Here is a 26,390-nt window from a genome sequence, read left to right on the forward strand (position 1 = left end):
TTAGCAGCATATAAACATTATTTCGAGGAGACAGAGTTTTAAAAAGCTGCTATGATTAATATTTTCATATTAACAATGAAACACACGACAACTCGATTGTGAAAAGGGTTGCTCATTGTGACGAACTTGCTTCTGCAGGCTCCCTCAGCTCTACGAAGCTTTATAGCATATATCAGCTCAGTGTTTTGGTGTTATAGGTCTCAAGACAGCTCTAAAAACTAGCTGTATGCTCCCTGACCAACAGCAGATGACAAACAGATAAACTTATCATCTAGCTGGTGAACAAAGGACAGAATTTAGCAGTTAGTGGAGATCAAAAACTGGACTGAAAGGAGAGTTTTCCAAATTAATGATAATGTTGATCTGTATCTGCTGGATGTCTAAATATGCAACTGTTTGTCAACAAGTTTACCAAAAAAATCAGTTATTGCAAGTGCCTATTTAAAGTCTAAAACCTGCAGTAGTTCATAGATAAATAATAATATCAACATCGAAGATATCTGAAAGAAATACAAAACACAGATTTGTTCTTAAGCTGCTTCATCAAGTGACAAATCTGCAGGGGTAACAATAGCCGAATGGCCATCCAGCTCATTGTACTCGTCCTAATTGCTGAGTCAGAGCAGGGATTTGACTGAGACACAGGTCTCATTATTCTGACTTTCATTTCACAAATACTTTGCAAATTCTCTCTTTCTGACTTCAACTGCTGTCACTTATTGTTCCATCTCCGAGCAGAGTAGTTCTGGATCATAAACTCCATCTCCTCACATTTGCATATTCTCTCCAGAGCCATAAAGTCTGCACTTGCCTCAGCTGTCTGCTCAGGTGAGAGGAAAGACCATCACAAAAAAAGGCAACAGCAATTGCAAAAGCACTGCAATTAAGTAATGTGACCAGACCTGTTGTTTAAGTCTCTTGAATTTATGCAGCTTATTGTTGTGCGGTGTATTATCTTGACAATCTCTGTGGGCTTTAATTATTGGAACACTTAAAGTGTGCTGTAGAGTTCATCAGTGCTCTGTAACACTCAACACAGGGCTGCCAAGAAATAAACGAGTAGGTGGGCGGGGGGCAATTAGAGTGTAGAGCAGCTTCTACTCAACTCTGGTCCCAGAGGAATTCTGTCCTCACATTTTGGTTCCAGTCAATAATTCAGCCACTGGATTTAACCATTTGTCATCGTATCAAACTCCCCATTGCCACTGTAATTGGCTTTTGGGGAGCACATAACTACTGAAATCACAGAATTTCAGGGCTAGAATTTTGTTGAATAATTCATTAGTTACAGTGAGAATACTTAAACAAGTCCCCTAAACTAAATGACAGAATGCCTTCCAACATTGTCATTGTTTTTAGTGCCTCCCAAAATGTTGTTACCATTTTAAGACCAGCCACCACTATGGTTAAGGTTTCATTGGGTTTGGGTACAAAAACTATTTGGTTAAGGAGCTCAGTGTTTCCTTGTGGGGAGTGATGAGGTCAGATCCTAGATGCCAACCATGAATACCGTATTCTACATTTACGTAACTAGTGCAGTGCCCGTCCAAACCGTGCCTGTTCGGAACGGGCCAATTTTTCAATACCTAGAGAGAACAGTGCCCGTTGAGGTATGAGGTATGAGGTATTTTTCTGTATTTCTCAAGAACCGCTCATCCAAACAACTTCACACATCGACATTGCACTTCCTTGATTCCCCAGCAATCCATCCGCCAGGTATGAAGCAGATCAGATGAACGGTTCTTGAGATATGCAAAGGACAAACATACAGACAGACAGACAGAGATTCCTTGCTTTATATAGAGAGATACCACAAGAGTTGGCTGACTGAATTAAGTTTATTGTTCATTACAACCTGGGTTTCATCGGTTAAATCGATAATACTCACCAAAATAACTGCTGAGATCTCAGAATGTGGCAATCAACAAATAGGTCCAACGGGCCTTGAGCAACAAAAACAAAACCTGCTGTGATAAAATGCATTTCTTAAAGGTTAGGAAAAGTTTGTTTAGTCATGGTTAAAACACAAGAAACCAACTGAGGTCTCATGTGCCAAACTCGCACGATTTGTTGACCCATCTATCCAGCCTGATTACTTCCCTACGTGGTTCTGTGGTGCTGAAAACAATGTCACAGACTCAATACTTCACATGGCTGCTAGAAGTCCTGGTCAGGTAAACAGAAACATAGTCCAGCAAAAAAAAAAAAAAAAAATCTCACCACAGCGTCCCCTTTGTAGCTGTTCTGGAGATTTTGATCATATCTTCCTCAGCAGATAGAGTTGTCCAGTTGTCATGGAAATGTTCAAATTTCCATTTTTTCATTGTATTAGTTCAGTAATGACCCAAACCAACAGACGTGGGGAGTTAGGAGTGAAAATGCAACAATTTATTGTTTTATATCGTTTATTGTGTCAAAAGGGCTCTATCATAATCAATTTGTATTATTTCACCAAGTTCTATTACATATGAGCTCTTCTTCCCATAGCTGTAAACATGCAGACTATAGAGACTAAAGAGCATATTCAGTAGAGGATATACAGAGGAACAATGTTGTTGATGCTGTCAGGTAAAACGATTGCACGATCACCAACGTACATCGAATCGTGAAATATGGAAAGCTTTCATTGGTTGAGGTCCGACACGTCTGCTATTTGTCTGGACCAAATCACGGCAAGAATCGTATGACTGTACGATCGCATAATTTGACATAATGACAATCCTGGAAAGCAAAAATATTGTTGATACTGCTCTGATGGGAGAGCAATTATTTTGATATTTTTCAGTATTAGACATTTCAACAAACTACAAAGAGAGTCTGTTTTCTTTTGAGGACTGTTTCTGCTTTCCTTTCTGTATATCACTGTCATACTGTATATGAAAGAAGTAATGAATTCATGTACGTGTCACTGTTTATCAAAGCCTATGCATGACTTTTTCATACACGAGGAACGCGGTATTTTGCTGCTTGTCACGAGCCGCTCACAGGAAACCACAAAGTATCTGCTCATTAAATGGATGACTTGGATATTTTTAGCCTGTAACATGTTGTTATGAATAAATTATTGAATTCCAATGTGGCTGCTGAGTGACTATGTTCAGTTATTCCTTGTTCTCTTGAACATGTATAAAAGCACAGAGCTGCACGGCTGTAAAGGTCACATCAGTTCAACACAACACAATCTACAATTCCATCATCAACTGCCATTTATTAGTATCAAACCACTGCTACAAAATTACATCAAACATGATGAAAATGGACTTGCATACGTGCTATACACAATGTAAGCTTTAAAGTAATTAAAGTACATGAATTTTCTTATTTCTGGACAAATATCAATATATATATTTATATGTATTTATATATAGATATATCAATGCCACTTAAAGCCATATATATCATTCCAGTGATCTAGAGCCTATAAATGTACAACTATATCCCTGGTGGCTAAAGGACCTTCATACACATTTGAGTAAACATATCCATTCCAAACTTCTCATCACATAATTTTTCAGCATGACGATTTAAAGATTAAATTAAATTAAAAAAAAAGAAAAAGAAATAAAAGTACGTACAGAAAACTTAAGGGTGTTCCTGTCACCATCATTAAGTAAATTCCCGTTTTTTTGTAAAAAGGAGGAAAATGGCATAAGTAAAGATATTCAATTTACAAACAGAAGAAATGCTGCACCTCATGTGTTGAACTCAGTTACTAGAGGCCACAGATAGCTCAGTGATACGATTTGATAACTGGTGCTACAAAGAACTGATTTGCTGTGTCATTTAGTGTATATAGAATAATGTGTAATCTGCCTTCTGAGGCATGAAAACAAATGAAATAGGATTACATTTACTGTCAGTCAAATGATGACATTTTCTCTATGGCAACCCGTTCAGTCCTTCACAAAACTGACAATTGCCCGGGAGCGTCATGTGCAAACACTTCGCACTGTGTGATTCAGTCGACGGCGTCATGGAGAGACCTGGCTTAGATAGCTTGCTTTAAAACCCAGGCATTATCTCAGGCTTTGCATCATTGGCTGGCAACTTATTTTCCAGTTCAGTGGAAATAATGAGGGACAGGTTGACAAATACTTGATGCAACCTCTTTTTAAAATAGCACGTCACCCTTACGTTGGCAGCTGCCACACTATCAGAGGGATTTAAAAAAGAAAATTGAGAGTCACATCAGCCAGAAATTACTTACTGTTTTTGCACCAATTGAAATGTTTGAGAGAAAAGAAGAGGCCTATTTCAAGAACCTGAACTTTCTTTTTTGCTTTTTCCATTTAGAACTGAATCAAACTTGCCCAGAGACTTGTTACAGAGAAAGAGAAAGGCATTCGAGTTTTTTTCCCCCCTGTCTTTCTGCCTGGGTTTGACAGGAGGAATAGCTTTTCCCTGCTGTGCAACAAACATATCTACCAAACCGAATGCTAGCACTCAAGAAACAGAGGTTTTTTTGATACTGACAACTCAGTATGCTGCTCAGGGAGCTGGATGGCGACCGCAAGAGCCAGGCAGCAGCTCCAGCGTTATAGTATGACACAATCTCCCAGTTAAAACTGACAATGGCACAGGAAGGGTTTCATTAACCGCTGGGTCAGAAGGAATCCCTCTCTCCTCCAGCCTCGTCTCTGTTCATGCCGGCCGCAGACGCCTTTGTGAAGAGCCAAACAGCACTTTGACACGGTGCTAATAATTCCCACAAACCCACTGTATATGCTGCCGTAATTTTGCTGCAGGATTACTGTTTTACATAAATTAATTTGCAGAAGAAGAACTGCAAACATCCAGTATTCAGTGGTCAAATCACAATCCGCTGTAGAGCATTATTTGCTGAAAACATGCGCTCGAGGTTGAATATTTGTATTAGTCGCAATACAAAATGACTCATTGTCAGTGTTTATGCAGGTTTGTCTTTTTAAAATTTGTAAATGCCACTTGCAACATGTTGCCTCGCTTCTCTACATCAGCTCTCACTGGCTCCACAGTATATGTGCTCCTATTGGTGCAGCAACACTGTCACAACACTGTCTGAGTTTGTTATGATGTTTCCTACGGTGACATCCTGAGTCACACATCATCTGCAAAAATAATTCTTGCTGGTTGTTCTCAGTTTTTTTTCCAAGCAGCTTTTTATTTTTTTTAACTTTTTTTTTTACAGCAGCAGGAAAATTCTAGCCAGTGTCAGATACAGTATGTCAATCACAGGAAAGAGTAATAAAAGTGTCCGTCTCAGACTCTAAAGAGGTGAAAACAGACAGGAAACTGCAGTTTGTGTGTATAAAGTTCGACCTGATAATATCCAGTATGAAGATGATTAAGAACGATTTGAACCCTGCTTCTTTTTCCCTGGAAGATAAATACACATTAGTACACTGAAATCTAACTATTCACTCATTATATTTGAATTATGAAGACAATTAACTGCGTTTAATTCAATTTTTTACTTGTTCTCTATGCTATTTTCGGGGTTACATGTATCAGAATAACTTAATTATGCCGCATGAAACCACTTTCAAACAAGTACAAATACACAGTACATGTAATTACATGATGTCTGCAACCTATGAGGAGTGCTGTTTGCATCCATCCCGAGATGGTTGGGTGTATTTTTATAAATAGCCGATGTAATTAAAACTGTTAAGTGAGTAATTATTTTATACTTTACACTGCTAACAGGAGCTTCAGCTTGGCTTGTAGTAACACTGCTCTAAATAATGTTATTCAGCTGATTGACAAAATACTTTGAAGGCACTCAGTACAGTACTTGTTCCCATCTGAGACTCATTTTAAACAGCTGTTGTTTCATAATGCAACAAATCCAAACTAAATGCATTCAAAACTGAACAGTGTGATTCTGATACGTCGGCTGAGTGCAGGAGGATGCTTTGAAATGGGCGATTTAAAAATTCAGGGTGGGAACTGTGGGCTATAATACCCACACACTTGAATATTTAATATCCTCTTATCTTATATTTAAAAGCGGAGAGATTTTTTTTTTCCTCCGGTGTCAGCTGGGAGCTTTGAGGTGAGGCAGCGATCTCTGCGGGTGGGTGGCGTGGCCTCTGTTCAGCTCCTACATCAACACGACTTTTTCCAATTGAACTTTTCGCGAGGTAGGTCACAACCGTGGATGTTTTAGCCAAGACTGTATTCAGTTCATAGGATACTAGAAAGCCCTGCCCCTGAAAAAGTACATTATAATCTACTCCAAATTCATCATGGGAGGGAATGAACAGTGTTTTACGTTTGTAATACATTGAGAACAGATATACTGAGCAACACACTCCAGTCAATCATGACTATGCAGTGCAAATGTTGGTTAATCCTGTGTACTGTGGCATCTGGCCATCTGGGCTCAGGAGGATTTATACAGTGTTTGGGGGCAGAGGGGAGGGGATCAAGTATGCATGATACTGCACAATTAAGATGACTCAATAACCCCGAGTTACACTGTACAAACACAAGCGATATGTTCCTCAACCTGGAGAGTGATAATGACCCCTTTGAATCATTAACTCAGATATGAGTTTAAGTATTGTAACATGAAGACTTTTATTGCAAATAATAGTGATTTGATAAAAGGGACTTGTTAATACCATTATTCAAAAGAATTAACATCCAGTACATTTCATATGGAAATACTAGCATGGTCTTAACTGCTCGGACAAGCAACCAACATAACTCCAGACTGTCACCAATGTGCCACAATAATCATTATGACTCTGAACAGCAGTTGTTTTTAGTTTATCAGCAAAGTTGATTCAAATAAATCACAAACAAACATAGCCTGGTGATCTGTAGGAGGTATGTATTTTTAGACCAGGTCGAGAACGAAAACGTTTGGAAAAAACTGGTTCCATTCATTAAAAAGTTTGAATATCTGTAAAATGGCCACCTCAAAAAACACAGGTTAACTTTGACATGCAGCACAACCATACTCTCTGCACATCGTCAAACACGCAAGTGTGTGAAAACTATGACTACACACTGGCTCTAAAGATCAAACGGTATCCTATTTTCTCCAAATATACACACATTGATTCTGTTCTATAATACTGTTATATTGGTTCACACCCTCTCTGTTTCAAAAAGTAGGTTATTTGATTGCAAACATTGTTCTTTTTAATGTACTCGTCTCGACAAAAAATCAACGACAGGTATGGCATCTAAATGAACCTGACAACATTATAAACTATGCCATACTGTGCCTCATTCAAATAAATGTCACATAACCAGTTTTACATGTTTCAAATGTATTTTTTTATACATTGTTTTCATAAAGGAAGAGAATAAATATATTTCTGACCCATTTTCATTATACCTTAACATTTAAACAAGATCATATGGTGCAGTATTTTCATAATTTGTAAAACAAGCTGATAACAATTCCAAGAAAAAAAAAAAAAAGTTCAGCAGACCTCAAAACAAAATCACCACAAAACATAAAAGTAATAACAGTGTTTGTGCTTTAAGTCTTTTAACTGCGATGGCTATTTCTCTATAGGTTTGCAGTTACAAGTTCATGTGAAAATACTGTGTGAACTCCTTGATCGCGGGGCGAAACAGAACACAATCCAAATCCAAACAAGACTTGCAAACATGTTAACCTGTATGACAAATACTGCATTTTTATCAGTTGCGACTGGCTTATTTGAAAATACCTGTGAGAGCCATAAGTTGAGGAATTTTGTTTTCACTGAATAATAATGCCTAATTCGAAAGATCAGTCAGCAAATGGTTTATGAACATTCAATAATCAGTCAAACAAATGTGGTCATATTTTATGGAGCTCCACATCTGGGAGAGCTTCTGGAAGTGTCCTTCTTTAGAAGGAGGTTAATTTAATGTCTATGGTACTATTAAGGCATTGCAGTAACTCTGTTTACACCATGGATTGAAGATACTTGAGGATGAATATGCCATGCTGACAGTCTCGTCAAAAAGTAAACCCTTACCATAACGCTGCTTCGCGTCTTGATATGGTTGATTTCAGTGAATAAAAAAGCCGCAAACTGCATCATTTAATTAAGTTTGAACTCTGTTGGACTTTCATTGGCCCTGCGGACACTGATCAGCTGTTTATGTATCTTTGATAATAATTATAATTAATATGTGAAGGATGCGGATTGGAAAGAAAGCCGTTTTCGACAAAATACTTCTGTAGAGATCATGTACTTAACCACTAACATGATCTATTGAAATATCTGCCTTACACTGTCATATTTTGCCAAGAATCGTAAGCGACATAGCCTTTTTTCTCTCTATATTTCCATCATTTGTTAATTGGTACAATGATGTCCATTAACTGTAGACTGTAATATATTTAAGTAGTGAATAATCTGTAAAAGAAAACGGAGACGGACAAATGCAGTGCTGCAGAATCTAAGCGTCATGCCAAAAGCTGAAGCTAAGAACTTCAAGCGACCGACAGTATGCAGCTGTGTGTTTTTGTCCAGAAGATGATCAGTAGGTTAACAGTGAGTTCAGAGACAAAATGCCCCGCTCAGACGCCTAGTGGAGGTGGCACGTTTTCAAAGAGAAAAGCAATCAGTTTAACTTGGGCTCTGCTTTTTCTTCTCAATACTGCAACAGTTTGTTGTGACATTCACGTATGTGACTCACTGAAAACAAAATATGGAGGATATACTGTAATATTTATATTTTCAAGAAAATATGTAAACACAGGGCAGCGATGTTCCTCCCTTCATAACTGTACAAACTCATGAACCGTGTTAATGTTTTTGGTCGAATGAGAAAAGCTGGTCCCACTTTAAAACAAAAGCCTACACTATATTAAAATATAAAGATACAATACAGTATACTTTGCTACTTTGACGTCTGCCTGATCAAAGCTGTTAGGCAGGCATAGTTACTGAAGGACCCATTTCAGAATACAACAAAGCACACCTTCAACACTGTTCATCCATCTACTGAGTAATCATGACAATACAGGTCCTGAAAAAACACCCTGCCTTTTTTGTTTTTTTCTTTTTCTTTTTTTTTTCTGTATTTTTTAAGCACACTTCATAATCAAATTTTGTATTGTTAGGAATCTAAATGTCTTTCCTTTGTTCAACAACCCATAATACATTCAATACAACATTGGTATGGTAATTCTGTGTACTGAGAGACTTGGCACAATTGCTTATTTTTAGCCATGTACAAAAACGGATGAAAATGTCAGTTTTGCGCCGTCACCTCCCAGAGAAAGAGGCTTGAAAAGTAATTTGGGAGGTTTGGGGCGGGGGGAATTTTGATATGATTGGAGGCGGAGCGGGAAGTGGGGGGTGGAGGGGGGGGGGGGTGAGCACTGATTCACAAGGTGATCGATCAATCAGAAAAGAAAAAAAACTGAAGAGAGAACAAATAATAATTAAAAAACATCATAGTATTTACATGACAGAAATTTCACCAGAACGCAAATTAAGAAAGAAAAAAAAAAAAATCCCCACACAAAATAACGCTGATTATTTTCCCCTCACAGCTTTTCAACAAACTGTACCAGATTGGATCCCAGCCATCAGCAATGTCAAAAAGGATTCATAAATGCTCTCGACAGTCATTGTGTCCGCGCTGGCCTCTGCTAGTACACGCTGATGAAGGAGGAGAGAGCCAGGACCAGGTATCGGCAGGCCAGCGGGACGTGCGCACTTCCTGTGCTCCCATAGGGTGCAGTGTTGGGTGCTGTGGGCAGGAAACAAGAGAAGCTCTGATTAGTTGTGATTGCACTTTCACTCCGCCGCATCCTCCACTTTCAAACTCGCAGTTAGCTTGGTATGGTGCTTCCAAATGAGAATGTAAAAACTCCAATTACTGTAGCGCTGCCGCTGATCCCAGAAACTCATACTTCACAACACTTGGTGCAATATTCTGAACAGTGGTGGAAGTATTGAGATCCTTACTTACAGTAAGTAAAACTACTAATACTACAATGTAAAAAAAAACAACTCCTTGTCAAGTAAAAGTACAGAAGTATTTTCAGGAAACATATTTTATGATGTATAAAAATATTCTGCTTTGAATAATAATTTGTGTCTGAAATGGTTTTTCTACTTTCATATTTTCCATTTTTCATATTTTATAATTTAATTTTATCCTCTTTTATTTATGCTTTTTTTAATTGGAAATGTTACACAAATATTGTTAATTTCAATAGTTGAACTGCTGGATACAAGCAGCTCCTACTTCACTTCACTCTGAGTGTATGTGCGCTGTGTTTCCACATCACACTTGTGTAAGTTGCATGAAAAAATTGTATTGTATTTATAAGGACAATGTACAGTTTTAAACATAAATGTTAACATTTGATACACTGCACCAGAGTTAGCTTTACAGCTCATTTTAATCTGCAGTCCCTTACAAATAAAACATATAACAGCACAAAGCAAAAAACACACAGGACTCATTATACAGAATACAAAGCTAAACACAACAGCACATCACATACACCCACAATGTCAACTACAAATATTGGATAATATTACTGGATCATGATTGGCTTTTAACTAGTTGTGACGTCACAAATCCTGCTGGTAGGTACGCGCCTTAAACTCAAGATTTAAATTGAGAAACTTTCCACTTTCAGCAGATAAATCTCAAAACAGCCTTCTAGTGTCAAACACATCATTCAACATGAAGCTCAAACATCTAACTGAAGGAGCAACAAGAAAAATACATTTTTGAGAGGACGGGGACTTTAAAGTACTACATTTGAAGTATAAGAAGCATTTTACTGTTGTAGCTGGTCGAGGAATTTGTGTAAAATCATAATCTAAAAAGTAACTAGTTATTTAATTACACCTGTTAAATAAATGTAATTATATTAAACATATAATACAAATGAAAAAGTGAAGTTCAAGAACCTCAAAATTAAACTGAAATACAGTACTTGAGTAAATGTACTAAGTTATTTTTCACCACTGATTCTGTAATATTTTAAAATACTATATGTTTTTTAACCTTTTCTAGTTGGCTGTTAAAATACTTATTCCCCTTTCCCACCTTTCATATTAGTCGTAGAAAAAAAAGCTATCAGTGGAGAGAGAGGAGAACAGATGAGGGGCTACACAAGGTCTTTTCTTCACTTTCTCATCGAAGCCTGCTTTGTTTTGTGCTGTTTGTGTTTCTCTGACCAGCAGACAGCCACAGTAATATGAACAGAGCTCTCTGGAGAGCTGCGTGAGGCAGGCGGAGAGGGAGAGGGCAGCCTTTCATTTGGAGGGGGGCTACTCTGCCTCCTCAACACAGACACACTCTTTTAGCTTGTAGCTCAATAAAGCACAGCTCACAGGTTACAAAACATGCTCTCCCTCAGCACACACACACACACACACACACATACATACCTGCATGTACAGGTCACATGCCTGAATGCCTACTCGCACACACACAAACACACAAACACAAACACACACACACACACACAGCACAGCGCAGCAAGGCAGTGCAAACAGGCTCTGCTCCACCAGGGGAAATCATGTGGTGCACAGCCCATATCAGCAGGGTGCCTCTATTTACACGGCCATGTAATTAGTTCACAATGTAACTCCTCGGGGTGGTATTCCAGAAACAGGTTTAGTGAAAACTCTGAGTTTGTTAACCCTGAGATGAGGGAAACTCTGGGTTTTCAGTTCCACAAAGAGATGTAACTTAAACTTGGGGTCAGTTACCATGGTAACTGACTCTGTGAAGCTAACCTGCTCGCTGGCAGGTTTTCTTAACGGACCCTGAGTTTCTCTGTGTCTCCTCCTTCTCACAGAGCCAGACGCGCTTTCATTTTCCGCATTCATTCAGTCCGTATCAAAGCTCGTGTCAATTATCGGTGGTTTACTGTCTGTCAGAATCAAAATCCTGGTTGGATATCAGTTTGCTACTCAAGGACTATCTAAAGTTACTTCTTTTATGCAGTATCAGTTATTTCTTTGAACAGCGTTTTTTGCTCTCACATTTAGATATTACACAGCGTGAATTCAGTCTCACATCAGAATAAAACCTCTGCATGTCCTTCTGTCACAACTCTGTGACTCTGTGCAAACAAGACAGCTGCCAGTTTGTTAGAGCAGCTCCTGCACTGAAATGTTATTGCATATGAAGTGTAATCTCAGGTTAAATTTACAGAATCAGTATGAAGCTTAAGACACATAGGATCAATGAATAATTATCTCCATCACTCATGATGTGATTGGTCGCACCGATGGAACATAATTCCTATAATATTGGAGATTATATGTTAATATTTCTGAGTGAGCAGGATCGTGGTGTGGCTGCAGATTGAAAGTGAGGTTTTAGTAGCTGAAATAAAGTCACTGAATGCTGTTGAACCAAAAATGTCTAAAAATGTAAACTCTACTGTATTTTAACCTTGATGCCTTTTCAAGTGCAAATCACCAAACACATTATTACTGGATCAGACTGTGAGCTTACGGTCATGTCTTTGATCTATATATTCGTTAAATCTTCAACTGTATTTTTCATTTTTATGTAGCTACAGCCTGATAAAGTCAGATTCCACTTTATCATCATTAAGGAAATTAAGTCTGGGAAAGGATAATCTCTATGAACAGAAATCTGCATTTGAATGAAGAATCTGTAGGCAACAGGACAAGATTTTGGTACCGGAGGTGTTCTGGTTTCCATTTGTAGTCTAAGTAGTATTGACCAATCACGTTTGAGCAGGCTTTGGTTGCATGCAGGTAAAAAGTCCAGGGTGGAGAGCAAAACAGGCAGAACGCACTGGCTGAAATGCAATCTCGGAACCCATCAGCTATCGTCTGATGATGATTTAGCTTTTCATTAGCTTTTTATTAAATTTATCTGCATTCATATGCAGATATCTGTTTATAGAGATTAGCCAAAATGTCATCTGGACTGTCTCAAGTTGCTAATTGGACTGTAAACAAAGACCAGCACATGGAAGAGGAAGTGTCCTGGATATCTGCTGGCCCGAAATATTGGCCGTTGCCCCTGAGAGGCTAAATCATCATCAGATAGCTGATGGATTCTGAGATTCGATAAATGATGAATTAATGGACAACACTGAATATAACTTCATTGTGTTAACTTACTGACACTTTTCCCTGCTCTGACTCGGGCTCTTATTTTTAAAGATAAATGTGCACCGTCCGCCTTTTATTTACCTGTTGCCATGGTGAATCGTAGTATCAGAGCTCCATCGATAACGTCTTTTTTCATTCACCACGTGTGTGCTTAACTCACAGTGAACTCAGATCAACAAACTCAGAGTTTCCCGTCATCGACTCAGAGTTCAGTGTTAGACTCAGAATTTGTTGAACCTGCTTTCTGGAATACCAACCTGATGTGGACCTAACGATGCACAAACACAGTTGAGCACAAGCAAAGTGAACAACAACGTAAGCACAAACACATACTGCACACACACACGCGCGCTCATGAACATATAAATCCTTTTGCTTTGTGTATTTCTGAGGTTAGAAGCGGCTTGTTGTTGCACATTTTTTTGCAGAGGAGGATCATTATCCCACTGTGCTGTTATTATTGTGGACTATTTATTCAATAAGAATCTAGGTTGGTTGTCATTGGAGTGGCATATGGCTGTCGGTGTGTTAAAATAAATACAATGATGCAGAGATTGATCTTTTTTTTTACCAACATAATAGCTTGTTGGTGACAATTTTCACAGGAGATGCCAGGCAGAGAGAGAAAGAGAGAAAAAAAAAAGGACACACATCCCATTATCACCTGACAGCACTGCTTTTACCTGATATTTTCAAGCATTATTTGTCGGCACTGAAGTTGTTTACCTATTAGAGTGAAAACTATAGCACTGCTGACAGACGGAAAGGGGGGAAAAAAAGGGAGAGAGAGGAGCAGAAATGGGTGCAAATTTTGATGATGTGTGTGTTAGATGCATGGCTGGCCTGTGTGAACTGCAGCCCCCCTCGTCTTTCTATCTTTGTCTCCCCTTTCTACCTCACTCTCTCTCTTTGTATCCCTCCTCTCTCTCTCTCTCTCTCTCTCTCTCTCTGTGTCTCTCTCTCTTCTCCTATCCAAAGTACAGGATAATGACACAGTTTTCCTGGGCTGTGAGAGCGAGCCGAGAAATGGTAACCATAGCAACTGCTCCTGTCCTGCTCAGCCGGCCCACTGTTGTCAGAGCCTGAGCGCTCTGCATTGTGCTAGCCGCGCTAGCAAAATCATTTGGGGTGTGTGTTTGTGTGTGTGTGGTGGTGGTGGTGGTGGTGGTGGAGGGTGGGGAATAGGCAGATGTCACTATTCCCCTTCTTCAGTTTCTCATCTGATCAGTGTCAGTGTCGTTTCTGGCTCAGTAAAATGCTGCAGTAATCATCACATTAATATCTTGTACACAATTGCTTTTCATGCAGCAGTTCAGGGAGTGCAGTAGGTAATTACTGGATCTCTGCTCTGACTAATGTTGACTGGGCCGGAGAGAGTAACAATAAACCCATCAGTATTTCAGGACGGAAGTGTTAAGTGAGGTTGGGGGATCGGCAGTGTTACTGGGTTCCTGCCTCCTCGCGGTGTTTGATTTTGGGCTTGTTTAATATCTCCCTGTGTCACTGCGAAAAGCAGGGGCCTCCATTGTTTTGACTGTGTGGGTTGTAACTTGCCATTTTAATTAACTCCCCAACCAGGAACTGCCTGCAACACCATTACTCTGCTTATTAACATGAAGGGAATAGAAGGGGGAAGAGACAGACAGAAAGCGAGTGAAAAGGAAAAGGCAGATACGGGGAGAAGAAGCGGGAATCAAAGGAAGAGCGAGCTGCAAAAAAAGACAGTGATTGAAAGGGGGTGCGAGCAGCAGCGGACAGGAGAGAGAGAGAGAGAGAGGGAGGGAGGGGGGCTCTGACTGAGTTCTACCTCTTTGGGGTTTGAATTTAATTGCCATGTACATCAGCAGCGAGCTACAATGAAGTACCAGAATCCCATACAATATATCATAGAGAAACCAACAGTGTCAAGATGCGCAAACGCTACGAAGACAAGCAGCGCTCCAAAGGGAGAAGAGCAGAGGAGATAAGTGGAGATGAAAGCGATACGCTTCAATTACTGGTTTGCAACAGAATTGAAATGAAAAACTAAAGCCTCCCCAGCACTAGCCAAAGTCATATGAAAATAACAATCCGTGCTTCTCTCCTGTGATTCTGGACGGGAGCCATCAGCTTTAAATAGTGTGCTGGGAGTATGAGCCAGGCTCTCCCTCTGTCGTCCTTCTTCCCTCCCCCTTATCCCTCCCCGAATCTCTATCGACAGCAGTTTTGTCACCCACACATCATATGCACAACAAATGCTAAGGCCCTGAACCTCAGTCACTGTTGACACAGATAATGAATCATACTGAAATATGCAACAGTGACACTCAATGCGGGGTTTGTGTTGAGTACCATCTCGAGTGTTATGCACTGCACTGTAATTCACTGGAACATCATCATTCATTAAGTAATTGTGCGTGCTCCTTTCCCTTCCTCTTTTCAGCGCTTTAACGATCACATAGACTGGGATTGTAAGCTTTGTGAAAACATGTGCTTCATTCAAAAGTCCTCAATCCTGTGTTCGGTCCCCTTGAGCTTCATACATGTTCCACAATGCAGAATAGAAAAAAAAAATCTCCCATGTTTTTGTACTGGATTAAATCTCCAATTCATTCATTTGTCGATTAGCGAATGATTCATCCCCTGAGTTGCTCATATCCTCCAGGCGAGCTGTCACGAGTGGCGCACAGACGGCAGCCAGCCAGGCAGCATCCCAATCCCCCCGAGGACACGGCTTCAGAGATGGGCTCTTCTGAGCAAGGGGTGTGGGGGAGGGGTTCAGTGTCCTTGACCATCAATCAGTGGCCTCTGGTCCTCCCCCCGCCGCTCCCCTGAGAGAGCCCACATGAGACACTCCTGAGCCAGAACTGATCCTGTACACACCATGCTGTAAATCGGTCTAAATCCCTCTACATGCAAGGTTCACAGCAGCCACCAAGGGTGTCTTTAACACACTACAGCAAACACTAAAGGCAGTTTGTCTTTTTAATAATGGGCCAGTGTTCTGGTGTTCGGTAAAGAGTATAAATGGAATATCATGCACTGCTCATGACATTTGATGAGGGGATGCCGCGCCTTCAAAGAAATGTGTCGCGCTTCATCGTCTCCTAAGTGCTTACAAACCTAGAGCGTGCAAGCACTTTATAGAAGGCGATCAAGACATTTTCCATGCTTTACCTCACTTCAATCCACTGACAGTGAAATACACTCGTCCCCTCCACAATTCATCTTGTACCCTCTTGCCTGTAGCAGCCTGCCATATTGAGTTGGTGCACAATTGACTCACCGACCCATCAGCTCATTCATCCATTCCTCTCTCTATTCCTCCTGTTCTAGTACAAGCTAAATGTTCATCATGGCCAGATATGATGTTCAAGACTCATCACCTTCGTCTCCCGCTATGATCACCACACACCGCTGTTCCTCGGAGCCCTCGTTCGCGCGGACCTTCAAGCTCATTAGCCCCACCAATCATTTGCATTAGTGCTAGTAATGAAAAGCCTCCATTAATAAGATGGCCTTCAGAGATCATTTACCGTCCCCCGCCTCCCATTGCTGCCGTACACTCACCCCACCTCTTCCTCCCTCCCTGCCTCCCGCCACATCCTGGTACCTGCTGCTTATCAACACCCAGCAGAATGCTTTTTGGGGTTGGAGCCCAGGCTCTAATAGCTCCTCTCAGCATCAGTATCTGACTGGAGAGTGAATGAGCGGGAGAGACGGGTCACCTGATAGCTTACTGAGTGAGCTGGGGGCTCTCAATTGCCGGGAGACTTTGGCCTTCAGCTTGACTTAATCAACGCCTCTGTGGGGTATCTGGACACATAAGAGAACCCTCAGCACAGTTTGAGCTTGAGGAAGGAATCCCGACAGAGAAGACATTTCCTGCGTTCTCTGTACAGATACTGTTCCTTTTCATTATTGATTTACCTCTCTCTCTCTTACGGCCTCTCTTCCCTCCTCCTCCTTGAACAGAATGCGCATCTATATACCTTTCATTTGAATTGAATAGTCAAGTTATGAGTCTGGCATTCCAGAGAATCCACAATTCAGAGTGACCTACACACATGTTTATTGCACCTATCAATTCAAGGACATGCTTTATGCAGGAAATCAGTGGGCTTGCAAATTACGTACTTTATATGCACGCCTGATGGATAAATCTCCATTTTTAAAATGTTTTATGAATTTTTCTGTGTAGCTTTGTTTTTTTCCTAAATCTAGAGGGTAAATCCACATCAGCATGTTCTGGGAATAACAACCCCCCCCCCCCCTCCAAAAAAAAGGCAATACAGTGTGAATTGATAATTAAAGGAGTGTTTTTAATCACAGCATTTCCAAAAGCATAATTACTTCATGACTTTGACTGTTTCCCCTAAATCTGTTTAATGTTAGAGGCTTAATAAAATGCACAGGGACACAAACAAATGGCGTCAGCATGTATCATGTTCGTGCAGCCTCAGTTTCCCCTCCTCTCTCTCTCTTCCTCACTCCGTCTCTCCAATAATCTCCCTCTCATATTTGAGTCTCTCACTCCCACTCTCTCTAATAATTCCCCATGCCCCCTGTCTCACCCTCACTTTTTTAATGCTTATCAGGGTTTTATTTCTGTACGAGTCCTGCTGCAGGCCCAAGGATTTCGCTGAGTCAGCTGCTGCTCGGCTCCTGCACCCCCGCGATGACAGTGACAATCTGGCCAGTTATGAGGAATGTCTTAGGACGAGCCGATGCTACTTGCATCTCCACGAGCTGCTCCATCAATACACCCCGATAGCATCTGATCTCCATCCAGGAGGCAACGCTCTCTTTCTGCCCTCTCCTTTTTCGCCCCTTCTCCTTCGCCCGTAGACTCCCAAAATAGCAATCCCCCGCTGTTATGTATGTAGGATTATGATAAGACAGATCTCTTTTATCAATTTCCATTATAGTGCTGATAACACAGCAGGCCTGAATGTAGAGGGTTAAGTGCATTTTCTTCTTGATGGGTATAAGATAACTTTATCACTGCAGACTGTCTGGTTATCACAGTTCACCTGGGGCTACTTGAACCTGACTGGAATTTGCTCATGCTGAGCATCTCTGCACAAGCACACGAGCTGCTGCCAGAATTTGCTCAGATGGTCATACTGTATGCAGAGCAATCCATATTTTTTGTTCATATTTACCTACCCTGAGCTGTTAATTGATTTCTCTCAGATCAATTCGGTGGTTTACAGGAATTGTTGGACCAAAAAGGGCCAAATCAATTGCCAAGTGATTAGCATGTGCAGTGGATTATTTCTAGCTGAGGCACTGCATAAGACTTGAGGCTGCATGGAGTAGAGTCACAATTCAATGGAGGCACACGCCATATGTTTACATTAATTATTGCTAGCTCGAAGTCTGCTTTAGATAGTGTACGCCCATAGGCTGTGTGAGTTTCACACATGAAATATTCCTTTATTACACCAAGACAGAACCTGAGGCAGTGAATGCACTCCAGTCTCTACTTTGCACCTTGTTGCTGACTGCCTTTGGGAGGTTCAGATAAAAACTCTAGTGTCCTGAAGTGGGCACCATTGATTCAGATGGATATTTTATACAGTACAAGCACCGCCTCTCGTATATACACACTACTAAACTCACTCTGGATGTATGCGAGAGTGAGAGAGTGTGAATACCTTCCTCTCTAATTCACATACTGAGAGATATGTTAAGTGGTTCAACAGTTCAAGGTCTCAGAACTGGATATGAACTTCCACAACCTTCCAGCAACTCCTGACACAATGTCTACATCAGCTTGGTGGACAATGAAAAAAAATAAAACACACAAAACGACACACTAACACTACTTACACGACCCTCTTGACACATGTAGCTTTGGGAGATTGCAGCCTGGAATGAGAATGAATCCCTTTTATACTGAAACTAGAAAACTAATTGTGGTGCTGTTAATTAATTCTTAATAGCCTCCGTCTGTTGGCCTGGAGATGGGCTGCACTAGAAAGGCTAAAAACTAAGTCACAAATGTCAGATGCTGTTAATATGGGGAGTGTATTTAAGGCAGAAATTAGGAGTGAATTTGATGTGTGTCACTTTAATGCTCTTCTATCCTCATTTCCGTGAGCTCACTGCAGACGGGAGGAAGGAAACATGTTCACCTCCAGTTCAGAGTTTTGAATTTCATTATGACAGGTAGGCCTCCTTTATACATTTCTACAAATAACACAGACAGAAGAAATAAAGAAATATAGTGTACATACTCAGCAGCTAGTTGCCTAAAAGTGTCAATACTATCCTGTACTTTATGAATACTCCACTGAAAGAAGTAAAAGTCCTTCATTCAATAACAGTAAAGGCATTAAGGTATTATCAGAAAAATTAACTTAAAGTGCCCATTTTCAGTGTCTTTATATTAATGGATCACATGAGTAGTGGTACGTGAAAGGGGTTGCTTGTAGTGATGAATCCACAGATAATTATTACCCGACTGTGCAGTTCCTCTCAGCTCTACAGAGTGTTTATCATGTCTTTAAGCTCTTTGTTTGGTTGTCTGGCCCGCAACTTTACTGTTTTGGTTCACACTCACTGCTCTCATGCAGAAAAAGTTCTGAGAAACACCCTGTCTGCCCAGCACCAAACGATAGGCAAAGTAGCTGGTGAAGATAGTGGAGCATTTAAAGAGCCAGATATTTCCTTCAAGAGTTGGAGGAGACCAAACCAGAGCTACAAGGACTTACTTTCATCAGGTGGCCAGAAACATAACTCCAAATGAATGCTAATGCTGCTCTGTATCTGCTGGATGTTCTCTGATTTCCTCTGAAATGTTGCAGAGCGTGAACGTGGCATAGCATAAAATGAAAATACTACTAAGTACAAATACCTAATTACAACTAGAAAATTAATTGGCAAATATTTTGATTATTTAATAATTGTTTTGACTTTTTAAAACAAAAATTCCAAAAATGTGCTAGTTTCAGTAAATGTGTTGACTCAATGCTTTTCTTTGTCATACATGATAGTAAACTGAATATTTTTAGGTTTCAGACTGTGGACTGAATGCCACCTTTGACTCTGGGGAATTATAACGGAAATTTTGACTATTTTCTTACATTTTATATACAAAACAATACATCCAGAAAATAATCAGCAGATAAATTGATAATAAGAATAATCATTAGCTGCAGCCCTAATCTGCTTCAGAAAAAAAAGATGTGTCAAGGTGCTTTGATACACCACATCAAATCATCACAAATGTTGCCAATGCACAGCTGGCAAATAAAAACAATGGGTTAATTTAAAAGTTAAGCATATGAGCCAAGCATGTCAAATTTGCTCTGAGTGTGTTCAAGGGTTTAGACGATTGTTTGGAAGTGCTGAGTTGTGTGACGTGTATACAATGATAATAACTGTGGAACACTACTGGAGGTTTTGCTTGTATGAAGAAATGACAGACAATATCACCTCGCACTGAAACGTGTCAGATCCTTAAAAAAGACCTTAAGTCTTATCTACTCCTCCACATACACCCCCATCTCCAAATCCACTTTAGCCTTTCCTCTGTAGGCTTATCCTCTCTGCCACACTGACACTATCGATGTGCAACTTTCATGGTTGCATAAATACCATAACCGATGATGGTGACACATGGTCTTTCCCTTTGATGTGGGACTGCACTTGGTGACTGCAACTCCCAAGTCTGTGAGTGAGTGCCACACTCTCTGCCTTTGTGTTCTTGTTTTTCACATGAGGTCAAACATTATTGACTGGGATCACTGAGGGGAATGAGTCTGCGTTTACCGACAAATTGGACTGGTGGATTGACCCTTGGTTCAACTCAGTTGGGTACCAGGAGCAGTAAATATCAATACGTCTGGTAAAACACACACTTCTCCCTTTGTAGCCTGAAAACACAGCAGATGGATTCACATTTACATACAGTATTCATCATCAAGTTGACTCACTGCTCTGATGACAGTGAATGTGAGCCTGGGAAATGTCACTTCAATTATATTGCGTTCATTACAGGCCTTATATGGCAGAATATAAAGGTTCATACAATAGCTATATGAAAGGGGCTAATGCCATCTGTCTAGAAAATAATGATCAAAGTTCCACTAACAATTTAGCAAATCCTGTTTCATTGGTTATTAAGAGCCAGAATCCAATTACTGAATTCCTCTATCAATATTTCGCCCTGTATAATGTGTTAGGAAAAGAGTGAACCAAGATTAATTGGATCTGCACCTTTCCATCAAGACTACTTGTATTGTTAAAGCACTATTTCCAAGAAAGGATGTTATCCCATCCAAGCAATAAACACAAGATAAGAATAAGGTGTCAAAACAATAACACAATTACACTAACTCTTAAAAAAAAAAAACTTTTTCAGATTTAATTGCAGACATGCTGCAAGAGTTCGACTACAGATTGTGTCTGGTAACAAATAACCACCAATTCCAACTCTCTCTCTTTGTATGATTCATGACAACAAGCTTCGGTCCAACAGCGTTCAGCTACATGTACACTGTAATTGAATAATTTGTCACCCTGAAAACTCAATTAGTCAACCTGCAGTACTGCATACAACACCTCCAGAAGTCCAGAAGTCGTCAGATCTCAGTTCTCTTTAGCTTAGCATGAAATATCCAGACAGAAAGGATATGGCAGGTGATATTCTATATTATCATTACTGTCAACAAATCCCATGAAAAGACCAAAACCAACAACTACTTCCTGAGTCAGTCCTGCCTGAGGCACTCAGCCATAAGGCCATTCATTACTGCTGTAGAATGGTATGGAAATATTTGTTCATTTTAAAAAAAGGCTAAATATTTTTATTCAAACAGCTGGGCACTGTAGATTTTAGCAAACATTATTCAAACAGGAGTAAAAAGTGCATTTGTTGGGGACTATTTTCAGCTTTTGGGATTTTGAGTGTAGGGTTGGGTACCGAACTCTACTTTTAAGGGTACCGCCCTGATCACATCGGTACTACCGAGTAACTATTCACGTTAGATCCATTGGTGCCAAATTTCGGTACCTTGAGAGCGGGTTGTGCTGTGAATTCAAATAAATATTGATAAATATAAATACTGATTGATTCCTCATGAGCCTTTTGAAAAATCCCTCCTAGTTTACCAACACACGTGCACCTGTACTTTTAGGTATCAGCCTTATTTTACTGTTTCCTGATCCCTTTCAGCCTTTGGAGCTGTGTTAAGTTACTGCTGATGAAAACATCTCCTGCTGCTGCTTCTTCATGTTAAAAGCTTTCCACTCACAAATTAACAGAAGGCTTTTACTGCAAAGAACTTACAGGAAATTAAATGTGTTTATTGCTGAGTTAGTGGGGCTCGTTAGTGGTGCTAACGAGGTTTGGAGGGTACTTGGTGAGTACTTACAGCAGCAGGATGGTGTATGAGGGGTTGACTCAAAATGAACTACAGTTCACATGTTCATTGTAATGAAGGAACATGTCACCCACTGCCACAGTGTGGCTCACTGATGTGTTTTGAATACCTTTTGGATACCAATGGAGGTCTATGGCACAGAGGAATAAGCTATATCAGACTTACATACACAAGCAATACTTGTTAGTAGGTAGGACCAATTCATAACTGGTTTAGGTCTTTTCATGGGATTCATTGACACTAAGTAAAATATAGAACATCACCAGACTTACCCTTTAAACAAAAACATCTTCGAGTTGTTCATATAAAACTAAACAACCTCTAAAAATTATAAGTGTTGTGAGGATGTGTGTTTGTTGTATTAGTCACAGGGTAAATATGAAGAATTTATTTTGATGGCTGAGAAGGTGACAGCACATATTCTTGGGTGGTTTATCAATCCCCTCTCAGCTTTGGTTCAGACTAAATCAAGGTTTGGTCTGATATGGAGGAAAGAAGTGGGTTGCCAGTCATCTCAAAACCCACATCAATCAGTTAAATACAAACAAAAAAAAGTAAACACTATTAAAATCCAACAAAGTGCCAGACATGTAAGAGCAAAGCAAACGAACAATCATGGAAGAAGGGAATATTTCTTTGATCTTACCCTGTGCTTGGATTTCGTACTGTTTTAATGACAGGCGCATGGGTTCTTTTCCAGTCATATTCTGCTGTTTCATGGTGGGATGCAGATCTGTGGCTGGGAGCCCACTGGGAGCCACCCACCATCACTAAGATCTCCCCATGTTAGATGGCATTAGGAATAACAAATGTAAAGCAAATTGGTCTAATCCGCTCATTTCCTTTCAAATGTTCTCACACAATAGCGCCTGGGATTCTTCAGTGCTAATTAACAGTGTCAATGGTGACAGGACTTTGGCTTGTGAGTAGCTCAGCCCATTGATTGTTTCAAACACATTACTGTAATTCAGCAGGAAGCTGGGACTTGCATAAAAAAGTGCCGTTTATCACTTCAGAGGATGATACAGCCTTGGTGTATTGGGTCCCGAGATTATTTTGCCAAAGGCATCTCTCAGCATGCTCATTGACCTTTCTTCATCATTAGTGAATGTAAAGAGGGAGGATCCTTGTCAAAAGCCTTGAATAACTCATCAGCTGCAAGGCCAGGGGAATACTAAAGGGTTAATGGTTTTTGTTTGGGGCCTCCAAGGCTTTACCCTTAAGCACTTGCATTTCAATTCCTCCACTGCATGAGAAGGACTGAGGAGGAGAGTGGGGGAACTGAGATAGCAGCGAGCTGTGCAGGATGCATAAAAGTGTTTGTGCGTGTGTGGGGGGTTTGTTTTTATCTGTGTGTGTGTTTGTGTGTGTGTATGTGTGTGTGTGTGCCTGCGTGAGCGTGTGCATAAAGAAATGTACTATTAACTGTCAGCAGCAACCCCCAGCCATCCACCACTAATGCATCCATCCATACACACATACTGCCACCAAATGGGAACATACTCGGCAACATAAGTGCCTATACAGTTTGTGTATTTGAGTGTGTGTGTGTGTGTGTGTGTGTGTGTGTGTGTGTGTGAGCCTGTTCTGCACTCTTTATTAGCCTCTGGGGGAGTGTATCACACACGGTGACACCACTCCAACTTGCACTGAGAACCTTCAGTATTAGTGGAGGGTCGGACACTCTTTAGCGATGCAGAGGACGCCAAACAGCTCAGAAATCAAGCAGATAGAACTAACCTTATTTAACGGCTAGACATCCAAGCCATTTCCCCAAAGAGAATGCCATTTCTGAATGTCATGACCTTTTCTAACCGCGTTTAAAAACCTCCAAGGTCTTCAAGGTGTGGTTTGTCAATAAAAAGATTTTGAAGACTCTTGAGGAGCGGTAAACAGAGAGAAAGGCAGATGCATATGCTCAGCTTTTAATAGGGGGGTTTATTGTAGATTCTGTCATCTGTTGTTGGGCTGATTGAGAGGTTTTTCCTGAGGCTCGTGACAGTGATTGAAGCGGTGTGTGAATGTGTGGGCTAGATGAACTTTAGTGCTTAAGTCCACACACTTTTAATAGCATAAAATACAAGAGAGGGAAAAAAGCTTTAGGTGTACGTGTGTGTGTGTGAGCATAATTTAGGGTGCATGTTTTGTGTGTTTTTGGGGATAGACAAGAGTGTGTGCCATTTAGTGGGTGATGGGCACTGTGGACTGATTTAAGGGTAGGGGGAAATTGTCATGAAGAGCAGCTCTCTCTGTCCAGGCCTCTCAGAGATAATTGTCTGCCAGAGTGAAACAACATTGTGCAGAAACACTGACTCACAAAGCACAAGGTTCTTACTGAGAGGGCAGAGGGGAGATACCAGACATCACACCTGACAAAAGAAGTAAAGAAATAATTAAAGAAAAGGGGAAGGGGTCTGGGGTGTCATTTGAGAAGGCAGTGGACAAAAATCTTTGCCGTGCTGTAAGGACAGTGCGTATGGACCCACATGATCAATAACAGTGATTTTGAAGGTGAAACAAGTGTGGAAAGTCAACTGGATTTGTTTAAAAATCTCTCTCTGTGGACCAAGATAGGAAAACACCAAGTGTGGAAAACACTACTTAAGCAAAGCGCTAGTGAGCCCTCCTATCACATTTCTGCCAGTATGATCTTGCATACAAAGTAGAGACCAAATGCGGTTACAGTTGTCTCCGGGCTGTTGTGATTAAGAGGAGCTTGAATTCTGCTTCAGCCAAAGCTGGATGAAATGCAAATCAGTAGCCATTACAGTCATATCTCTGATGACTGACAGGAATGTTCATACCAGTGTTGTAAGGAGCAGTTAAAGGTCAATTGGAAGAGTGAGACTGAACTCAGGTGTGCCCACAAGTAGTTCTTAACTATTTTTTTTCTCCAAGCGAACTCTGCTGTACTCTGTTTAAAGTGAGAATGCAGTCCAGAGCAAGGAAGTCCTGCATGTCATCAAGTTGGCTGGCCTGTGCTTGGTATATTTACTGTATTTATATTAGCTGATCCCATTTGTGTTTGGTTTGGTGTTTGGCAATCATTTTGCATTTTTAATCGCAATCACGGAATATCATGGAATTTGCCAAGATGTGGATGCAATTTATAAAAATTAAGGTCTTCCCTGCCATTGTAAGTGGCAGCACTTAAGTTGAATGAACAGAAGAAAACTGCGATACTGAGATATTGTGTTATGGTGTAATTTTCTGCTGTAGCTTCTATCCTTTGTCTGTGTGTCTGTGTTTCACTGAGGGGAGGGCGGGGCTCAGCTCCTCCTACACACACACACACACACACACACACACACACATACACACACACATAGCACGGCTAAGTCATCCAAAAAAGGAGGGGAATTTAACACTAACAGCTAAAATTAGAGAAGAGCAATATCCAAACAACTTCTATGAGTCAGGAGAACAACTATTCTGTTTTGCCAACATACGAATGTGAAGCACTTTATTTTATAAAAGGATGAATGTTTTGTTTTATAACTGTATTGAAGCACTTTCCTTGATCAAAAAACAGTGCAATGTTGTGTTACATCAAATTCATTGATATTCATTAAATTTTTAATATTTTCTTATTGAATTGTTGAAATTGTATTCATCCACCACATGATTAGACACTCTTTCTGATGACAATGTGCTTAAATTGTAAAACAAAGAATTCAGAAAAATTATGAAAACATGGAATTCCAGAAACTGGAAAAAATTAAAATGGATTTCATAGAGCCTTATAGTTTGATGAAAAAATCTAAATAATATTTATTGCATAAACAACCTAGAGGTGTGCCACGTGAATAAACTCATCTACCAAGGTTTATGTAAATGTATATTGTGATATCAGTATATATATATATATATATATATATATATATATATATATATATATATATATATATATATATATATATATATATATATATATATATATATTGAGATACATTTT

General features: G+C 40.1%; 1 protein-coding gene across 2 annotated transcripts in view; it reads right to left on the reverse strand.

Annotated features, from left to right (window-relative positions):
• Nucleotides 1–5,363: 5,363 nt before the first annotated feature.
• Nucleotides 5,364–26,390, reverse strand: part of negr1 (neuronal growth regulator 1) — a 164,528-nt gene continuing 143,501 nt past the window's right edge. For both annotated transcript variants that reach the window (XM_044361502.1, XM_044361503.1), the window contains one exon: nt 5,364–9,693. In XM_044361502.1, the coding sequence (XP_044217437.1) occupies nt 9,593–9,693 (101 nt within the window). In that variant the 3' untranslated portion in view covers nt 5,364–9,592. The remainder of the gene's footprint in view (nt 9,694–26,390) is intronic.

The sequence above is a fragment of the Thunnus albacares genome, chromosome 9, assembly GCF_914725855.1.
Source record: "Thunnus albacares chromosome 9, fThuAlb1.1, whole genome shotgun sequence".
Taxonomy (NCBI): domain Eukaryota; kingdom Metazoa; phylum Chordata; class Actinopteri; order Scombriformes; family Scombridae; genus Thunnus; species Thunnus albacares.